Consider the following 18806-nt stretch of genomic DNA (forward strand, 5'->3'; position numbering starts at 1 on the left):
ATATGTTCAGTATGACTATGTATTTGATGATGAAAAATCCTTTGGACACTGTGTGGACACTGTGTAACATGATACGTCTATAACATCTCCACGTGAGATGTACTCGGTTCCTGTCAAGCTAATAGAATGAAATTTAAAGTGGGTGGCTTTAGTTAAAAACCTTTTAATCTTCCAAAGAACAAGTTGTTTATTGCCTTGTCTCCTTGTGAAATTGTTCGTTACTTTATTTAACATCGATCAAGCAAGTCCATTTCTTCTGGCTTAATCTAGCAGATGCTGTTCATCAGCTGACTCACATGACAGCCCCCGAGCTTTGTGTCCGATCTATACTATTATATCCGCTATCACCACTAGATTGCAAAACAAAGGGGATTTGCTAGAATGCAGGAATTTGATTGAGGGTCCATGCAGTTCAGCTGTGCCTCTCAAATGTTTTGCAGGGTTTACAGGCCCACGTCAACTTGTACAGGAGTAGAACAGTGAGGACAGAGGGAGTCTGGAATCAAGTATAATCCTAATTTATTTTACCAGTCTTCTACCAGCTGTTGGAATCATACGAATCAATTTTTGTTTTGTTTTTTCAAAGTATGTCAGCCTCATGACAGTGTGCCAGCAAGCCAGAGACCAGGACCATCATTGTTGGTTTTATTATTTGCCCAGGCTCAGGCGATCAAGTCCAACTTGGTGACACAAATCACCATCATATGAATCAAATATATTTAAATGAGTTGAATCATGATATTTATACAAAGACCTGGGTTCACTTAGCTAAAACGTTATCATGATGTAATTGTTAACCATTTAAAAATGACGTTCATGAAACGTGATATGTGCATGTAAAAAAAGACGGCGCCACCTGTCGTCCAGCAGCGGAACTGCTTTCGATTGGCTTACGCGTTGCCTGGATACAACGCAACAAATGCGCAACCTGAGAACGAGTTAAAGGTGGTCAGGAGATTTACAGCAAATACAGTTTATAGATTGCATTCCTGGGTAACATATATATATATATATATATATATATATATCGAATACAAATGTCGTCGGTTGTCCAGTATGGCCGACGGAGAGGCTCCAGTAAGAGAGGTGAGAGCTGAAGGTAGCTAATAATGTTAGCCGTCATAGCTAACAGCCGTCTTAAAATCCTGTAACGTCAACGAGCACACGGGTCAGAACAATGCAGGAGTGGCTCTGATGACACATTGGTGTTATGCATGCATCCATTGTCGTACCCAAACTTGTAACCACCTTTTAAAAGATTACTACTTTGTGTATTACTTTGAATTAAGCTTTAACACATGTGTTGCATGAAGTATAGAACACAGAACATAGTACCAAAAATAATATAATAATATCTGCTATTCAAGTAGAAGTAGATATCCTGTTCTAGAGAAAAGATTTTGGAATCCACAAACGCAAGTTCCCTAAAAATGTGTTTACACGCACATCTCACAGTACTTCCTACCTTATTGTTTTTATTTTATTAGTGTCTTCAGCCGAGGAAGGCAACAGGATGATCCAGCCACCCGACCTCCAACAAGTCACCGTCTTAACCAAAAGTGACTGGATGAGGATTCAAGAAGAATTGAACATGGTTAATAAAGACCAGGAGAGCATGAGAGAGGCAGCAAAACAGAAGGAGGCCTTGCATTTGAAATCGCAAGAAGTGGTGAAACTGTGGTCCAATACCATCGCTGTAAGTGGCCTGTATGGTGGTTTAGTCCGATTTTATTAGATTTATTAGGAGGTGGCCCACTGAAAACACAATGTTCTGCTGTAAAAGATATTGTGTACGATCGTGGAAAAGGTTTACGCGCTTTATGCTTCCCTTTAGGGTCAGAGGCAAAAACAACTGGAAGCAAAGAAGATCCGGCAGCAGATTGAGGAGGAGAAAAGGAAACAGACTGATATAGAAGAGGCCAAATATCGGGCGCAGCAGCGGGAAGAGGCCATTGAAAAGGCCAAAAATCAGCTGTTCCATCAAACAGACCGCGTTAAAGGGTTACACGTCAGTATCGCATGTACATGTGTGCCCATATACGTTGATGTTTTCGGGATAATGAAGGATTCTTTCTACTTCCACACAGGGTGCGCTCCTACTGACAGAGGTGCTGAAGGAAAGGGAGGCCCAGGTGGAACTGAAGCAAAGAATAAAGAAGGCCTCGGACGATGTGGACAGAGAAATACTGAATAAGATAAAGACGAGGGAGGAAGAAGCCTCGAGACAGGAGCAGGAAAAAGCCCTTCAGAAGAAGCTTGGCAGACAGGCTCTTGTGGAGGGCCTGAAAAACCAGTAAGTCCCACACCACGGCTGTTCCCTGGTTTTGAGGGGCGAGTGAAACATTTTGCTTTCCCACGAGAGATTATGACTTCTTCTCTGTAGGGTCAAGGAAAACGAGCAAGCGAAAGAGCGACTGAAAGAAGAGAACAAGAAGGACGGAGAGCAAACCCAACGCCTTCAAGAGCTCCACCAGCAGGAGCAGAGCGCGGAGGAAGAACGACACGCAAAGCTGAGGAGAGACCTCATGCGCGCTCACATGGTGGGGACGCAACGGCGCAGGCCAACTGCCGCCGTCTTGATTCTTTCATCATGACACACACGTTTAGCACTGTACAGCCGGCATACTCACACTGTACACGGTGTTTACAGGAACACGTCCACAACAAGGACCTCATAAAAGCCACAGACCAACAAAGACAGGAGGCCGATGAGGAGCAAAGGAAACTCTTCCTCTCTGCAAAACAAAAAATGATAAAGTTACGGAAAGACAAAGAGAGAGAGTTGTTTGGGTAAGGGCCGGTCCGGCCGTCGTCCCCGGCGTGTCGCCATGACGACGTGACTCGAGTCACAAGTGTTTTTCGTTCTTCAGAGAGGCGCAGTTGCACAAAGAGGAGATCATGAACAAGCTGGTGGTCTCGCAGCAGGGTAAAACTGCCCGAGAGGAGCAGAGGACGGCAAAGGCCCGCGCTGAGCAGGAGGCGAAGCAGGAGCAGCAGCAGCGGGAGGAGGAGCAGAAGAAGGCCGACATGATGGAGTCAATAGCTGCGCACAGGGAACTTGTGGTAAGGTGGGACAAGAATCCAATGTTACCGAGGAACCTGTAAGATAAACGTGTCCCTGTGGGTTGTTGTCTTTTATCAGAGGAAAGAAAAGGAGCAGAGGGACAAGTCGACAAAGCAGGACACCCGGGACACATTGGAGGCCAAGAAAGAGGCGGACAGAATATTCTCTGAGAAACAACAGCTGAAGGCTCAGAGGATGAGAGAAGACGAAAGGAAACTTCAAGACTTCCGTGTCGCACAAACGGTAACGTCCAAAACAGGCTGCGTTGCACCGCCTGGGAAATGCGCAAGTTTTATTTGGTCTTTGACGTTTATATATCGCATCCTTCTAATTTAGGCAAAAAGGGCCGCCCGGCATCAGCAGCTGAGGAGAGAGGATCACGAGTTGGCAGCCAGGAACGCGGAGCTCACAGCCGAGGAGGAGGACCAGTTTCAGCGGTACTCACGGCGCGTCATCGGGGAGGCGGCGGAGGCTCAGAGGAACGTGTTTCCGCTCTGCAAGGCCGCCGCGGGGGGGCTCGGAGCAGGGGGCCACGCACTAACCAACAGCTACCTCGTCCAGGACCTCAGCCGGGCGCCGATGCCCAAATACGTCTCTGCCGCCACCCGGAACGTTAAAAAGTTAAACGAGGCCAAAGATATCCAGGACGCAAAGAAGAGACTCGGGTTCACGTGGTCGTAGGTCGGCCCGAGCTAATAAATAAAATCAATGGTTTGGTCCAATAAGGGAATGGTGGGATCAATATAGGAATATAGAACAGTGGACGAAATTAACATGGCTGTTTGAAAATGGATCACACATCAATGTTCTGTGAATATTGTGCATCAACTACAGTTCATTGAACATTACTCGGGATGGTAAAATTCCCTGGATTTGTTGATGCTATTAATATTTGGGCTGTCAGTAGCTTGTGTTTATGAAATAATTAAAACAGTCAATTCAAATCAAAGTTGATCTTTTTAATTATGCCTACACAGCAGTAGAGATCTAAAAATCAACACAACACAATTTATACAAATGGATTTCCAGTTGTACTCGCAACATGACTGACATTTTTTTTCATAAAAACAAAACAAACCAGAGGCATTTCAAAACCGCTTAACAAACAGTATTACAGTACAGGGTCATGATGTCCAAACAAAGTAATGGATGTACAAATGTCATCAAACAATGAGGGATAAGCATGCAGGAAATTATGTGTCCTCTTCTAGATTGTAAAAAATAACTAGACGATTAGGCATTTATCAAACAGAGTCTTTACCCCCCCCAAAAACCTGCGTTAAATAACTTTTAATAACATTCTAGGAGTACGATCTCTCCTCAGCGGATGTGAAGCTGAAGCTACCTTCAGCTTCACATCCGCAGCGTTACGCACTCTATTAGGGGACAAATCCACGATCCATTCAGGGCCAGAATAAAGTCCGTAGATCCACAAAAGCTTGCATGATGCTGCCATCTGCCACGGTAACTTTAATGGTTTCCAGGCAGTTCCAAACAGTTGGAAAATTAATGTTTGACAGACTCTTGAACAATCATATTAGCTTTGGACGACGGGTGGAGTGGGAGTCTGCGCACTGAATGAGGAACGTGGACATGTCCCCTTCTCGATGGAAAGCGGATGCCTCCTCCCACGCATGCATTTGGGATAAAATTGGGACGAACTTCAGAATTCGCCATCTGTTGTATTCGTTCATCATCGCGTTCAGTCACTGTCTGAGCTGGAGCTGGATTTCGCTCTCTTGCTGTTGTTTCGGTCTTTGCCCTTTGTACTGTCGGGACTTGGTTTGGCCGGGCTCCTTCGGTCTTTGGACCTGGAGGGGCCACTTGCTCCTCGCCGTTTGGAACTGGGACTCTTCTCACTCCTCCTTTTGTGGTCTCGGTCGCTCTCAGAGCTGCTGCTGCTGCTGGTGCTGCTGCGTCTTCTCCTTCGGTTGGCGGATTCTCTATCCTTGTCCTTCCTCTGAGAGGACCGATCCTTGCTGTGGTCTCTCTTATTACTCCTGGAGCGCCGGCCTCTGCGGGAGTCTCTGGACTCATTCCTGTCTGGACTTCCTGTCGAACGGTCCTTGTCCCTGGATGTCCCTCGCCTCTTACTCTCCCTCTCTGTGTTATGTCGTTTTTCCCGACTCCGGTCTCTGTCCCTCTCTCTGTCCTTTTCTTGTTTTTCTTCTTTGTCCCGCTCTCTGTCCTTTTCTTGTTTTTCTTCTTTGTCCCGCTCTCTGTCCTTTTCTTGTTTTTCTTCTTTGTCCCGCTCTCTGTCCTTTTCTTGTTTTTCTTCTTTGTCCTTGGACACGGCCGGTCCGCTCCTGTCCCTGTTCTTGCTACTTGATCTGTGGTCGTCTTTTTCTGTTGGTTTTTCCTTACTTTGGGACTTTGTTCTCTCACCGTTTCTCCCTTTTGTGTCCTCTTTCTGCTTTTTCTCATCCGAGTCATTACTCTTATTTCTATCTTTACTTTGATCTGACCCGGATTCCTTTTCTTTCTTGCTAGTGTTTTTGTCTTTGCTCGTTGATCGACTTTTCCTGTCATCACTTTTGTGCTTGTGTCCCTTCTCTCGGCTCTTGGACCTCTTCCTCTTTTCCGTGCTTTTGCTGCGGCTTTGAGATTTATCTCTTTTCTTTGCCTTGTGTTTGCTGTGCCTCTCATCCTTCTCAACTCCCTCGTCCTCTTTGCTTTTGGATCTATGGGACCGAGTTTTCTCATCTTTTTTACCCTCAGCTGTGTGTTCATGCTTTGTGTCGGATGTTCGCCTCTCTCTTCTCGGAGCTTTGGCGGCCTCGTCCTTGGCCTCATTCATGTCCCCTCTGATAAAAGATTGCAGAGGAAATGTCAACCACAGAACACAACTACAGACATCAGGCAACACTATGGAACTATGTTCAATAACGTTCCTCCAATACGCTGCTTAGAAGTTCATAAAGTACCCACTAAGGAAGGTTTAAGCAGTGTCATCTCAAATATTTCATCACCACCAGGCACACTAAAGGAATGTTAAGCCAGTTTGGATTCAAATGAAGCTAATACTTTGCATCAATTTAGTTTTCCATTTGTCATGTCCACTTTTACATTCTCTTTAATAAAACAAATCGAGGTGATCTTACTTGTCACCCTTAATCCAGCGCTCTCCGGTGACTGCCCTCATCCGCTGGCGCTGCAACTCATGACGCCAGTGAGGCGGTGTTTCGCTGCGGCGAGAGCGATCTCTGGACCTTGAGCGAGAGCGGGACGGAGTTCGGTAGCGCTGGTTGGGAGAAGAATGACATGATTATTAATATGACTATTAACAGACTGGAACTCACACGTAAACAACTGGAATTACACAAAACTGCAATTATAAGTTTGATAAATTGTGCACGTCCCCACCTCAAAGACACATTTCAGTGTTATGAAATGTTAGCAGAACTCTTCCCATCGAAGTGTACCTACCCGTGGACCCCTGCCTTTTATCTTCCTCCCAGATCGTGTCATCGCCAGTCTTCTATTATATGATGGCTGAGAATTATATGGTACACCAGCCCTAAAGAGGGAGTGGCAGAAAAAAGCAAGGCATTACATTTTGGACCGTTAAGTCCACCGTTGAGCTGTAAGTAGTTTAACATTTGCATCCTAATGTTGTCATGACTCCTTGTGGGGAATATGTGAAGCGCTTGTTGAAAAACGTGTGTGAAAGCAGAGGTGCAAATGGACTGTGACTATATCTAGAAGACAACTGTAGCAATGTAAACAATTGCTACACAAACTTACATAAAATAGTCATTATTATTATTTTAAAGCTGAGTGCAGAGGGGCAGATTTGTATTTGGGCACGGTACAAATCAATTGTACCTGATATGAAATCACTAACCTCTCTCTGGGCTTTTCCTCTTTATTCCCCCTCATGAGGAATCGATTATTTGGGATGGGTGGAATTTCTTCAGGACGCACAGTAGATGTAACCAACTCTTCTTGCTCTTTCTCTTCAGTGCTTTCAGGTTCTGACCTAGAAAAGAATTGAAGCTCAGCATAAAAACACTGGTGTACTGTAAACTCAAGAAAGTGAGAATTTGAGGAATTTAGTACCTTTTCTTTTCCTTCTTCAGTTTCTTTTTGAGCTTTTTCGCCTTCTTTTTCTTTTTCTTAGACTCCTTCACAGATTCTTCAGAATCCGAGGAGGATTGTGATGAGCTCTCAGAGTCACTGGAGCTGCTGCTGGAACTGGAAGACTCTTTCGCTTTCTTTTTTTCATCTTTCTTTGCTGTAAACATTAAAGAATCCGTAAGAAGCATTGCTTCAGAAAATCTAGTATTTGTTTTAGCAGTACTGGAATTGCTTGACGCTGACAAACCTTTGGATTTCGGAATGAGCTCTCCACAGTTCATAACTTTCACGTCAGCATATGGTCTGCTATTGGGGTCCGTTTTCTGGTTTTCCATGGTTTGAACCACTTCTTGGCCAGAGATCACATGACCAAAAACCACATGGACACTGGGGAAATAACCGTATTTGTTGAGCTTCAGCCATGTTGATCAAAGGGAAACGTACTGTGTGCATTGTGTAGAAGGCAATCAATCAGAGGTTCAGACCAATCAAGCAGCACTCACCCATCCAAGTGTGGGGATGGTTTTGTAGTTCTGAAGTGGTAAAGCAGGCCAATCGAGAAAACAGGGAATAAATATTTGTACAGGATAGGACGGAATGAACTAATAATGCATCAAAATTATATATGCTTACATGAAAAATTGTGACCCATTGGTATCTTTGCCTCTATTGGCCATAGACAGCAGGTACTCCTTGTTGTGTTTAACAGCAAAGCTTTCATCTGGGAGGGGGAGAAGATTGTATCGTCATCTGGAAGGCAACGTTGGTTTGAATAACATACAGCTGTTCTAGTGGCTTCTTTACCTTCAAAAAAGCCTCCATAGATGGATTCACCCCCTTTTCCATTACCTACGTCAAATGAGGGAAAACCATGAGAGAAAGGAGCTGCTACAGGAACGAGACTTCTGCCGTTATTAAACTTGTGCTGGTTCTTCAAATAGATTTGGTTATTTGGATAATAAGATTTGCCGATGCGTTCCGTAGGTGCTGACGCCACGAGTACGTTGCAGGTCTTTGAAAGACGGACTTGCAGTCATTAACTAGATCTTCACACTTAAAATATGTGGATTTAAAGCATGTGCGTTCTAAGGTAAGTGCAGCATTCATAACGTATATATATTAAAACGTGCTTAATTCACCTTCACTGAAGTCTCCACCTTGAATCATAAAGTCTTTCACAACCCGATGGAACAGACATCCTTTGTAGTGCAGCGGTTTCATGGTTCCCTTGCCAATGCCCTTTTCACCTAAACAAAACCAGTCAATTATCAGTAATCAAAATTATATCATACAAAAAAGTAAAATGCTTTCGGTCCATTTTTCAGCAGATCAACTTGTTTCTCTACCTGTGCAAAGGCATCTGAAGTTTTCACATGTTTTGGGACAGATGTCTGAAAACAACTCAATGACAACTCTGCCAACTGCAAGGAAAGAGCAAAGTTAACTTCGTTTTCTTTAGCATGGTGAGAAATGACATTCAGCAGTCAGTACATTTATATCAATATCGGTAGGATAAATAATACAATGTATTTGTGTTCCACACAAATCAACAAAAGCACAAACCATATCCCCCAAAATGAGAATAAGGTTAAATGAACACCTCTTTAAAACATTTTTCTCCAATCGGACATGTACGGTTATTTCTTACCGAGCACATTACTGATGCCAACATCAAGAAAGCACCGAGCACGCTGAGCTTTGACCATGATCACAGCTACGGTCCAACACCTGAATGAGAGAAACACCAATAAGTGACAAGTTAAGCTTTTCCTAGAAGAAGGTGCTTTTAACTAAAATGCCGACATTACCAATCCAATCCCGTTCAACTATAGAGTCTGAGGAGTCGCTCGATCTCTTTAAGTGTTAAATGAACACGGTCACTGCCTGGAAATTATTCTTACAAGATAGAAAATCCGCAAAGTAGACTCGTTTAATCCTGCTACGACGGCAGTCCGGGTTATAACGTTACGGTAGCTAAGTTGGCTAAGTTTCGTTTTTTTATTTTACATTAGCTAACGTAACGTCGGCTAACGTCCAGTACAACGCATTTTAAGTCTCACTGGACGTGTGCAATAGATTGCCAAGAATCACAACTTCTCCCGCGCATACACCCCCTAGTTATGGTTCAACCGAATAGGACACAGTCACCACAACGGTAGGCCTGGCGTTAGCATCAGCAGGTTCAACTAGCCTCTGATAGACAGCATGTAGCTAACTTAGCTAGTGAGATGCTTCGGCTTGACGTGTTAATAGCATGCAATTTCGACATGTTAACTTATCATATATATCGCCAAAACGTGATTAATGCAAAATCACATCACCTTGAAATAAAACGATATCACTTCATACAGCGAGTTGCTTCCACAAACGACGAAAAATGTACTTTCATTCAGCGGTGGGTACACTGTTTTCTAAAGATGGCGCGGCAACGACGTCAACGTATTTTAAGAGAAGTGCGCTAGTGGACGCACGAGGGCACGTAGCGGCGTGGGGTTATGTAAGCCCTAAACATTGTCTGTCAGGCAGACTCCCAAAGCCCGCTTGTCATCCGGTCCTTGTACTTTTTAATTTTAGTTTGTTTAATCATTGAATTGAAATTAAAAACAAATTCTAAAAACATAATATTCTAGTTATAAGTTTTAGCTTTTTGACTACATTAACTATTAAAACGCAAAACGTTACACAGAATCAACACGGGAACTGGTTTGCTGACTGTAAGACAAAACCCGGGGTATCAAAGACACATGAAAGACTTACATACCAATACGTCACTTGCTACGGAAGTAAAACATTGTAGCACTCATGCGGACTTTGAATGACTGATTTTAATGTCGTACTGTATTTGTGTCACATACATAATGTTTGATTCTCTATAATATTAACACATATACCTCAGTATCCAGAGACTATGGGTAATTCGGTGTTGTCGGGTGTTTTACCTGATCCTTTCTCCATGCACGTGAACACCACGTTAGCAAACTGCTAACTACTGTAGTTACAGCCTTACATTAAAGGGGAGTTACATGAAACATCAGACTCGTCCTTCTGAGAGATGAACCCGAGGTCAGCGTGTTGTAATTACACTCACTCTCTGTTGTTAATGCAATGTAACTTACTACAAAACAATTGATAACAATGCCATATGTGTTTAAATATCGTAATGGGCTTCTCTTGTGTGTGTGTTTTTTGGTTTTTAGTCGACACAGGTCCGCAAGGGAACACATAACATATCCTACCTCGACCGATCTCAGCTGGCTGAGGTTACCTGTTGCATTTGGCATTGATCTGCACAGCGCCCTCCGTGTACCGGTGCAATGAACCCCCCGGTTCAGTCTTTATTCTAGCCGATGTCCGCCGGGATGTTTCGGGTCCGCTGTGTGACGTCCTCCCTTCGGAGGCTCCTCCACGGGGGAGCCGCGAACCGAGACCCGGTCTTGGAGCAGCTGCAGGTTTGCTCGGCCGAAGACCAGCTGTTCGATGTGGTGGGCAAGAACCGAGCCAAGCTCACGGTGAACCATGTCAGCAAGGCCGTCGGGATGCTGTGGCAGTTTCAGAAAAAAAAGCCCGAACTGCTGCGGACTGTGGAGGTCATCAGGAGCCACCCGCAGTTCTTGACCCTCCGGGTTCTGGCGGAGAACAAAATTGCTCTTATGGATGATTGCATGTTGGTCGACACGCTGTACAGTTTCCTCAGGTATGTCACCGGGGAGACACACGTGCAGGGGTTCTGTTTTGATGTCCTGCCATGCTAAATTCTAAAGTGCTGTGTTATTATCCATCCTTTAGGTTGAATGTGGATCAACATGACTCCCTGATTCAGCAGTTGGTTTCAGAAGCATGGCTCAGAATAGACAGGTATGAACGCCTCACATCGTTTTGAGCCGATGGGATTTCGAGGGCTGCAACAATCATTTTCATTATGTTGAATGTTGTGGTTAATCTTTTTTTTCAGTCGAGCAAGTGACGAGTGAAAGTTTATCAAAATAATGGGAAATTGCAAAAACGTTCTCCTTCCAACCAACATTTCTTAACCCAGATATGATGACATAAAATAGGGAAAAGCTTCCTGAGACCAGCAAAAGTTTGGCATTTTTACTTAATTAGTTACAAAATAGATGAAATGCTGTCAAAATTGTTTGGTTACATGTCTAATCCTTTCAGCGCTAATGAGATGATACACTAATGTGGATTTCTGCAGGTTGCCTCTGGCGTCGCTATCCAAGTTCTCCATCTGTTTAAGTGATCAGCACCTTCAACACAGTCCTCTAATGGGCCACGTCACCAGAATTGTGGCTCAGAGGTTGTCTTCCATCGATGATGCCAGGTTGGTCAGGATAATGTTCATATTCTAGAGAGGATCAAATAACAAATACTTAAAAACAAAGTCAAGTAGCTCATCTTGTGTATTGACTTGGTGGTCGACTTTCCCCAGGATCCTCACTCCACTGATGATTAGCGTGTCTTACCTGGCGTCCCCCCGGCTTCGGGACGCCCTCATCGGCCGGGCAGAGCATCTCCTGGAAACCATGGATCCCTTACATTACAACAACCCGCGGAGAGTGGTGCAATTCCTGCGCAACGTCAAGCACAGCCCCCGGCCTCTGCTGGAGAAGTGCAACGAGCTCATCTTGCGAAACCTTTCCAGACTGGACGTGGAAAACATCGGCGTTATGATGGGTTTGTATCAGTCCCTGCAGTTCAACAACTGCGACTTCAGGCTGGCTGTCAAGCAACGACTGACAGAGCTGATCGATTCAAGCACCGACCCTTTCTCCTTCACCAAGCTTTTTGTCAACCTGGCGCCGATGGCAAGTCAGGAGATCAGAGATGGGTTGGTATCCATAAGTGGAAATCTTTATCCGTTGACAGCGGCTCCTTGAGTTTTATATGTCTTATGCGGTTTTATTCCTTTCAGGCTGGAAAACACGGCCCTGCTGCTGGCGGACGAGCTCAGTGCACATCAGGCTCTGGTCATAGCTGAAGCTCTAGAAGAGACTCAGAGCAGGAATCTGAGCTTGATGAACAAGTGAGTTCACACCGTGGCCATATAACTTCTGAGCTCTGAGCTCAATATACTTAATATGTCTGTCAATATGAAGTTATTGTGTGTGTGTGTGTGTGTATATATATATATATAAATAATTAAATATATTCAATATGAAGTTGTTGTCTATATATATGTATTTTTAGCAGAAAATTCGTTAGAAATTTTTGTACAGCAAAGACAAAGCTGATCACATGATCTTCTCTGGCAAATCGCGTTTTGTGAAAGACGAATTCCCTTTTTCTGAGCTATGAGAGGATCCCACGCTCACGACGCGTTGAAAGTTAAGATTGATAAATATGTTGCAATTATTTCTAAATTATTTTCCAGAATTGCATCAGTGATCCAAAGAAATCTTCATCTCTACAAGCCAGTGGAGGTGGCCAGAATCACGCAAGCCCTTTTTCTGATGCAATACCAAAACCCTGAACTCTTCACTAAACTACGAAATATTTTGAACAAGTAAGTGTTTGTTTACGCCAAGGAGGAGATCCCGCTCCGCTCTCTGCTTGAACAAACTCGACCCGTTGCTCCCTCTCTCGCAGCTTTCTGCAGCGCAGCGTCTACCCCTACGAAGTGATCATTTTGACCCGCGTGATGTCCATGCTGCCCAACGCGCGCATCGACGAGGCCGTGGTCTCGCGGGTGGACGCCGTGGTGACCCAGTGCAATCTCAACGACCTCAACACCGTCGCTTGCGCCATTGCCAAGTGGGTGCGCAGCGATCCTTCCTACCGCCACAACACCCCCAGCCGGTACGTCCGCCTGCTGCAGACCCTGAACCGCTGTGGCCACGAGAGGCTGCGGGCGGCCGACCGGCTGGACCTGGTGCTGGAGGAGCTCAAGTACATCTCGGGAGAGTGGTTCGAGGAAATGCTGTTGGAGGAGACGATGGCCACGCTGGAGAGGATGACGGGCCAAATTAACTGCACCAATGTGCCCGAGTTGGCCGTCTTCTTAACCAGAATAAATCACCTGTGCCCTCCCCTGATGGAGCGCATAGCCAGCGTGGCCATCAAAGACATCGACAAGGTGCCCTGAGAGACCTCACGGTATGTTTGAAGTCCGCAGTAACACAACATATAAACGGCCCCCCTTTTCTGTGCACTTTTCAGATGCACCACTCAATGGTGTACGCCACGCTGCTCCCGTTCGCTGTAATGAATTATGATCCAGAACAAGCAGACGAGCTGTATGATGTTTGTATTCAGCGCTTCATTCCTCATATCAGTAAGTCAACCGTTTGTTTGTTTTTTACGCCTTTTTTGTTTGCTTTATTATTTCAAGCTCACACCACCACCTGTCTTTGCGTCCGCAGGCTCCTTTGACCCACATCGGCTCGTTCTCCTGGCGTACGCGCTGTCCGTGGCCGACTGTTTCCCAGAGGAAATGGCCAGAGAGATCTTCAGCATCGACTTTCTGCGGAAGCTGGACGCCCAATTAGAAAGTATGTCTCCACTTTGCTCGCGTTTTGGGATACGAATTGTTTTCTGTGCAGCGGCAGCGAAACATTCACCACAAGATGTGAGCACTTGGCGCCTCAACGGAGCCGACATGACCGCCGCCCGCTCCTCTTTACAGCGCTGCCCGATTCCCTCAACATGCGGACCAGGCTGTGCCTCATGGAGCTCAATCGCGCCGTCTGTCTCGAGTGCCCCGAGTTCCAGGTGCCGTGGTTCCACGAGCGCTACTGCCAGCGGCTGCAAAAGAAAGGTAAAAAGGGGCGACAACCAAAATTAGTTATCATTTATGTGGGTGTTCAAACATCTAAGCTGTGAAAAATGATTTTCACAGGGAACGGGCCGGTCGGTCCAGTGCAACAGCAAATCCACAAACTGCTCGGCGAAGTCCTCGGCGGCATCAACTGTGTCCGGGTAGCGGTCGTCACTCCATATTTTTACACTTTAGGTGAGTAATATTGGAAAATGTCTGCATTACTGATTTTATGTTTCATCACACCCTTTCTTTTGTATTCTGAAGCTCATATGAAACGCAGCCGCTGTATTTCGCTTCAAGTCAATTACGGGACAGTGACGCGTTTTGTTTTTCTCTTTTTAATTGACAATCTCCATTTAATCAACGCCCTGGAAAAGCGAAACACACTGGACACCAGTGTCATGTGACCATGTTTCCCGTTGCAGACTTTGAGTGCACACTGGACAAACAGCTGCAGCCGCTGGCCTACAGCGAGCCCAGCACGCTGCAGATCTCAGACAGAGGACAGGTTCACTGGGGGAAGAGCTCAGTGGAGACCATCGGCGATGTGCTGCCACCTGGAGCTCAGCGGTAGGGATGCTGCGAACGCACACAGCGAATAATAAGCACGACGACCACTCGGAAGTTGAACATGTTTGACGTCCTGTCGCACAGAGTTGCTGTGGACTTTCTTGATTCAAAGTCCTTCTGCAAGAACACTCCACATATGAAAGGTGAAGCCCTGATGAGAAAAAGACACCTTGAAATTCTGGGATACCGCGTGGTTCAGGTGAGAGGACGTCATTTAAAATAGCATGTAGCTTTGTACATCTCTTACATTAAACGTCAACGCCGCTTTTTCAGATCCCTCACTTTGAATGGAACTCCATGGAGCTCTCAACACCAGATGCCTGGAAGGAATATCTAAAGAAGAATATATTTAAGGAGCTCTCTTCTTGAAGGCCTTATTTCTTGAACAATGGACGTAGTGTTGCAATCGACACTTTGACACACTTTTGACATCTCATGTTTGTGTGTGTGTGTATATCTATATATATCAAGTGCTCCTTTTTAGTTACATGAATCTACCTCATTCATGTCAAGTAAGATTGTGAATTATGCGCTTCTGTATTGAAATTAGCATCTTATATAAAAGGATAAATGAATATCCAACATCAGAAGAGAATTGTCATTGTTGTTCGAACAACCTACATTTTAGGCAATTTATTACATTGAATCCAAATAATATGCTATATCTTGGTGAGCATTGTGGATTAAGTAACACATCTCTGGACTGTGCGAAGGTTTTGAACGTGAACGTTTTGACGAGACCTCATTTTACCCTTTACATGTGACTTTCTTTAGCTGTTATTCAAACTCATCCTTTAGTTGGTTTAATCAATTCTGCTCTCACTTATTTTTTACTTTTAAACCAAGTGTGATCTCAAAATGTTAATTATACTAGTCACAATTGTGCATAAGTGGCATAATGTTTCTTTGCTTAAATAATGTTCATATTCTACGAGCTGTTGCTTGAAAAAAGAAAAACATAAAATAGAAACCTGTATCAGATGATATACTGAAAAGACACACTACTAATGTAAACAATGAACATTCACAGATTCATAGACGTTACAGTATTAACACTTTTTAATGGGGGGGAAGTGATGTGACGAAAACAAACCCAATTAAAACCATGAAACCGTTCATTGAACCACTCACGGGGCATTCAAAGAGGACACGTGTTACCTTGAAATGTAAATCACAAGCCACTAAACAAGAGCATGTACATAATATTTGGCCTACGGCAGCAACGTCAGGGTGCCTTGTCTGTCCCCGGACCTTCGTCACAGTTTGGGCATTCTGGCCGCATTTAGACGCATGGAGACACACGAGGCACCGGCCGCGTAACGCATCTCTCTGATCAGGCCGGTCCACTGTTTCTTGTCATCTTCATACCTGGTGAGAAAGTTAAAACGTGTCATCACACACAAGTGAGAGCACGCTGACGTTATTAAAGACATAATGCAAACAAAGTCCACACATACTGCCAGATGTCGAGGACTTCGCTGGGTCCGCACTCTTTGTTCTCGTTCTCCACGATGGCGAAGCCGCCCAGAGTGAACAGCTGCCCTCCGCAGCTCACCAGGTTGACTGAGCTCCTCTCCTGGGGCATCTCAGTGAAGGGGGACCACCTACGACAAGGTCCACTTGGCTGTATTCACGCGACGTCTCAGAGTTTATTTGATAAAACTAGTAAAACAAGCTGTTATCTGTGATAAACATTTTTGTAACAGGCAGTAAATTTGAATGAATATTCGGACCATTTTGAACTTCTATTTGAAGTCTTGCAGTCACTCAGTATTGACGAATAATATTAACAATATATTTGACTAAAAGACATTTGATAAGTTGCATCTATTTCTAAACTGGGATTGGGAACAACCAGATGAGAATGCTAATAAGCAGCACATACTTGTTGGTTGCAAAGTCGTATGTTTCACATGTGGCTGTGAGGCCTTCCTCGTTGACTCCCCCGGCGACAACAATCTTCCCGTTGTGGATAACCGCCCCAAACATGGATCTGGGTGTTTTCATGGAGCCCACTTCCTTCCACTCTGATCTCTTGTGGTTGTATGCAAACATCTTATTGGTCGCTTTGCTTTACCGGGGAGAGAAACCGGATTCCAGAGGAGGGTTAAGGTAACGTGAAAACCATACTCTGGCTCAATCAAAACAAATTGGGCATTTTAAACCTTACTTGTCATCTGTTTTCCCTCCGATGCAGTAAACCAGCCCGTTCTCAGAGACCACGCAGTGGCCGTGAATGTTCAAGGGCAGCTTCTTTGTCTGCGTCCACTTCATTTTTCTAAATAGGGTGGACACACGGTACTCAATGAGACAAATCTACGGAGCGAGCACACGCAAAAGGCGCTTGGTGTACCGAACTTACTCGGTGTCATAGCACATAACGGTGTCATGAGACTCATTGGACTGTAAATCCTTTCCGGCCACGGCAAAGAGCAGATTTTCACATTCCCCCACAGCAAACAAACACCTGGGGGAGGGCATGGGCGGCAGAGCCACCCATTCGGCAGCGAGGCTGTCAAACTGAAAAGACACATTGTAAGATGTAATTTGAATATATGTTGACGTTTCCACCACAACTGCAATGTAAACCGAAGCTTCATACCTGGTAGAAATAGCACTGCAACGGGTTTTCTTTGTCCTCTTCATCCACAAACAGTCCTCCCAACACGTACAGGATGTTCTTTTTCGAAACCACGCTGACGTGGTTTCGGGGGACCTGCTCCGCCATTGCGGCGAGAAAACACTCGTTCTCCTGGGTGTCATAAGCCACGCTGGCGGTGTCATTGATCATCAAAACCATGTCCTTGGCATACATGCCATATCTGCGCTGGTCATTCAAACAGCCGGGCAACTTTCCCTCCTCTCCTTCCTCATCATCTTCTCCCTTCTTCCCCTCAGGCAGCTTTCCCGCAAAGGCTTCCTTGATGACTTTGATTTTTTTGAGAAGCTCGGGATCAGCCTTGATGAGGTCATCCTTCTCCACCTTCTCCTTGAAGTACTTCTCTGGGAGTAAACGGAAACGAATGCACTCGAAGGCCTCCTCCAAGGACTTCACGCGCTTCTCTTGGTCTTTTCGGATCCACCTCATGAGGGTCTCAAACACCACTTCCTCTTTCTCTACATTCAACGCATCGGCTCCAATGATGGCAAAGAGTTCCGGCGGAGAGAGCTGGAGGAAATCCTCGTCCTTGGCTATGGTCTCAAACCGATCTGCGATGTGATTTCGAGCTGCCATCGCCAGTCGGGCGCTGTTCAGCACCAGTCCCAGCCTGTAGATGGCAAGGCAGTTTTTGACCGACAGTCTCTTCTGGAGATAATTCACACAGACCGTGAACACTGACGGGATCTGCAAGCGGCTGGCGGCGGCCAGAATATCCTGCACGTTGTCTTCGTTGATGTCTATCTCCGCTGAGTACATGTAATTCACGATCGCCTCCATCACGTTGGGGTCCATGTTCTCCAGAACGACCTCCATTTGTTCCATTTCCTTGCCATCTGCTATGAAGTAGAGCTCCCGGAAATAAGGACTACAAGCTGCCAGGATGAGGCGATGACACGGGATGCTTCTGTCTCCAACCTTCAGGACGCTGTCAACTAACTTGTTCTCATTCAGGAGCTCTTTGAGTCCATCCTGCAGCAAAGTGCTCTGAAACAGTTGGAGATCTTCCCTCATGCTTTGGGGATCCATTCTTCAAGGACACGACGTGGATGGAGGTGTTTGCCGACAGACTGTCCTGGCCGACGAAGACAAAGAACTGCAGGCGGCCAGTTCCAATGCCACTTTAATATAACCGTGCCCCCTCTAAATATAGCCAGCGACCCCGTCCAGCAGGAATTCAAGTTGGCCGAATAGGAGAGCTCCCACAGCTGTCACAGAGTAAAAACAACTGTGGAGCCTTGTCACCTCGGTGATTTGTAACAACATTGTTGCACGCCCATGAGTCACCTGCGATCTTCCATATTCCATTGTCACTCGTCCATCTAATGAGGTAAAATCTATAACTTCAGAGGGACCCATCAAAACACGCCAGAATAATGACGGGACTGTTTGTTCCAGCTCCTCCTGTGTTCATGGATATGACTTTCCTCTGGAGACATCTACACGTGAAGTGAGTCACGATTCACTGATAGTTGTGACCGGTCCACTGCAGTGGTCAGTGCTTGTTGATGACGCATCCACAGGGGTGTTATCCAACAGGAAAACAGGGTCAGTGAACAGCTGTTACCACAGCAGGCGACAGTTTGTCCTGTTTTCAGAGTTTTCAAATACTTTAGGTGCTTATGTGCCGTTATGTATTTAACCCAGGATAATTTTGTTCTATGTTGTTGTAAGTA

At 45.3% G+C, this 18806-nt stretch overlaps 4 protein-coding genes across 5 annotated transcripts; 2 read left to right on the forward strand and 2 right to left on the reverse strand.

Annotated features, from left to right (window-relative positions):
- The first annotated feature begins 763 nt into the window (after positions 1 to 763).
- cfap210 (cilia and flagella associated protein 210) lies at positions 764 to 4008 on the forward strand. The gene is made up of 9 exons (XM_040201367.2): positions 764 to 1086; positions 1488 to 1696; positions 1835 to 2008; positions 2088 to 2293; positions 2384 to 2540; positions 2651 to 2790; positions 2871 to 3063; positions 3143 to 3307; positions 3401 to 4008. The coding sequence occupies exons 1-9, from the start codon at positions 1038 to 1040 to the stop codon at positions 3743 to 3745; spliced, it is 1638 nt and encodes a 545-aa protein (XP_040057301.2). The 5' UTR covers positions 764 to 1037; the 3' UTR covers positions 3746 to 4008.
- On the reverse strand, positions 4009 to 9602 carry ppig (peptidylprolyl isomerase G (cyclophilin G)). Of its 2 annotated transcripts, none has more exons than XM_078091097.1 (13): positions 9463 to 9602; positions 8790 to 8869; positions 8488 to 8562; positions 8281 to 8388; positions 7946 to 7990; positions 7775 to 7862; positions 7645 to 7674; positions 7389 to 7528; positions 7124 to 7298; positions 6909 to 7043; positions 6491 to 6581; positions 6166 to 6305; positions 4009 to 5868 (listed from the first exon to the last, which is right to left on the reverse strand). In XM_078091097.1, exons 2-13 carry the CDS (start codon positions 8845 to 8847, stop codon positions 4767 to 4769), a joined length of 2187 nt encoding a protein of 728 aa, XP_077947223.1. In that variant the 5' UTR covers positions 8848 to 8869; positions 9463 to 9602; the 3' UTR covers positions 4009 to 4766. The 2 variants fall into 2 exon arrangements, with proteins under 2 accessions (XP_077947223.1, XP_077947224.1); XM_078091098.1 differs by lacking the exon at positions 9463 to 9602 and adding an exon at positions 8950 to 9281.
- Positions 9603 to 9836: 234 nt separating this feature from the next.
- Positions 9837 to 15058, forward strand: fastkd1 (FAST kinase domains 1). The gene is made up of 15 exons (XM_040201360.2): positions 9837 to 10204; positions 10339 to 10835; positions 10928 to 10996; positions 11340 to 11465; positions 11574 to 11972; positions 12057 to 12167; positions 12516 to 12647; positions 12731 to 13217; positions 13301 to 13415; positions 13504 to 13632; positions 13767 to 13898; positions 13980 to 14093; positions 14327 to 14471; positions 14556 to 14670; positions 14745 to 15058. The coding sequence occupies exons 2-15, from the start codon at positions 10489 to 10491 to the stop codon at positions 14838 to 14840; spliced, it is 2517 nt and encodes an 838-aa protein (XP_040057294.2). The 5' UTR covers positions 9837 to 10204; positions 10339 to 10488; the 3' UTR covers positions 14841 to 15058.
- Positions 15059 to 15512: 454 nt separating this feature from the next.
- klhl41a (kelch-like family member 41a) lies at positions 15513 to 18606 on the reverse strand. The gene is made up of 6 exons (XM_040201364.2): positions 17074 to 18606; positions 16834 to 16991; positions 16642 to 16749; positions 16357 to 16542; positions 15929 to 16075; positions 15513 to 15839 (listed from the first exon to the last, which is right to left on the reverse strand). The coding sequence occupies exons 1-6, from the start codon at positions 18157 to 18159 to the stop codon at positions 15728 to 15730; spliced, it is 1797 nt and encodes a 598-aa protein (XP_040057298.2). The 5' UTR covers positions 18160 to 18606; the 3' UTR covers positions 15513 to 15727.
- Positions 18607 to 18806: the final 200 nt, after the last annotated feature.

The sequence above is a fragment of the Gasterosteus aculeatus genome, chromosome 16 (assembly GCF_964276395.1).
Source record: "Gasterosteus aculeatus chromosome 16, fGasAcu3.hap1.1, whole genome shotgun sequence".
Lineage (NCBI taxonomy): Eukaryota > Metazoa > Chordata > Actinopteri > Perciformes > Gasterosteidae > Gasterosteus > Gasterosteus aculeatus.

Bases quoted from the DNA above. Each gene is read 5' to 3' on its own strand.
- cfap210 (XM_040201367.2), top strand. From the start codon at position 1,038: ATGTCGTCGGTTGTCCAGTATGGCCGACGGAGAGGCTCCAGTAAGAGA. The intron at 2,009-2,087 runs GTCAGTATCGCA...ACTTCCACACAG, and splicing joins ACCGCGTTAAAGGGTTACAC to GGTGCGCTCCTACTGACAGA. The intron at 3,308-3,400 runs GTAACGTCCAAA...CTTCTAATTTAG, and splicing joins ACTTCCGTGTCGCACAAACG to GCAAAAAGGGCCGCCCGGCA.
- ppig (XM_078091097.1), bottom strand. From the start codon at position 8,847: ATGGTCAAAGCTCAGCGTGCTCGGTGCTTTCTTGATGTTGGCATCAGT. The intron at 8,563-8,789 runs GTAAGAAATAAC...CTTTCCTTGCAG, and splicing joins TGGCATCAGTAATGTGCTCG to TTGGCAGAGTTGTCATTGAG. The intron at 7,991-8,280 runs GTGAATTAAGCA...CATTTGACGTAG, and splicing joins AGGTGGAGACTTCAGTGAAG to GTAATGGAAAAGGGGGTGAA.
- klhl41a (XM_040201364.2), bottom strand. From the start codon at position 18,159: ATGGATCCCCAAAGCATGAGGGAAGATCTCCAACTGTTTCAGAGCACT. The intron at 16,543-16,641 runs GTAAGGTTTAAA...TCCCCGGTAAAG, and splicing joins GGAGGGAAAACAGATGACAA to CAAAGCGACCAATAAGATGT. The intron at 16,076-16,356 runs GTATGTGCTGCT...ACCTTGTCGTAG, and splicing joins TACGACTTTGCAACCAACAA to GTGGTCCCCCTTCACTGAGA.
- fastkd1 (XM_040201360.2), top strand. From the start codon at position 10,489: ATGTCCGCCGGGATGTTTCGGGTCCGCTGTGTGACGTCCTCCCTTCGG. The intron at 10,997-11,339 runs GTATGAACGCCT...GGATTTCTGCAG, and splicing joins GCATGGCTCAGAATAGACAG to GTTGCCTCTGGCGTCGCTAT. The intron at 13,218-13,300 runs GTGCCCTGAGAG...TGCACTTTTCAG, and splicing joins CCATCAAAGACATCGACAAG to ATGCACCACTCAATGGTGTA.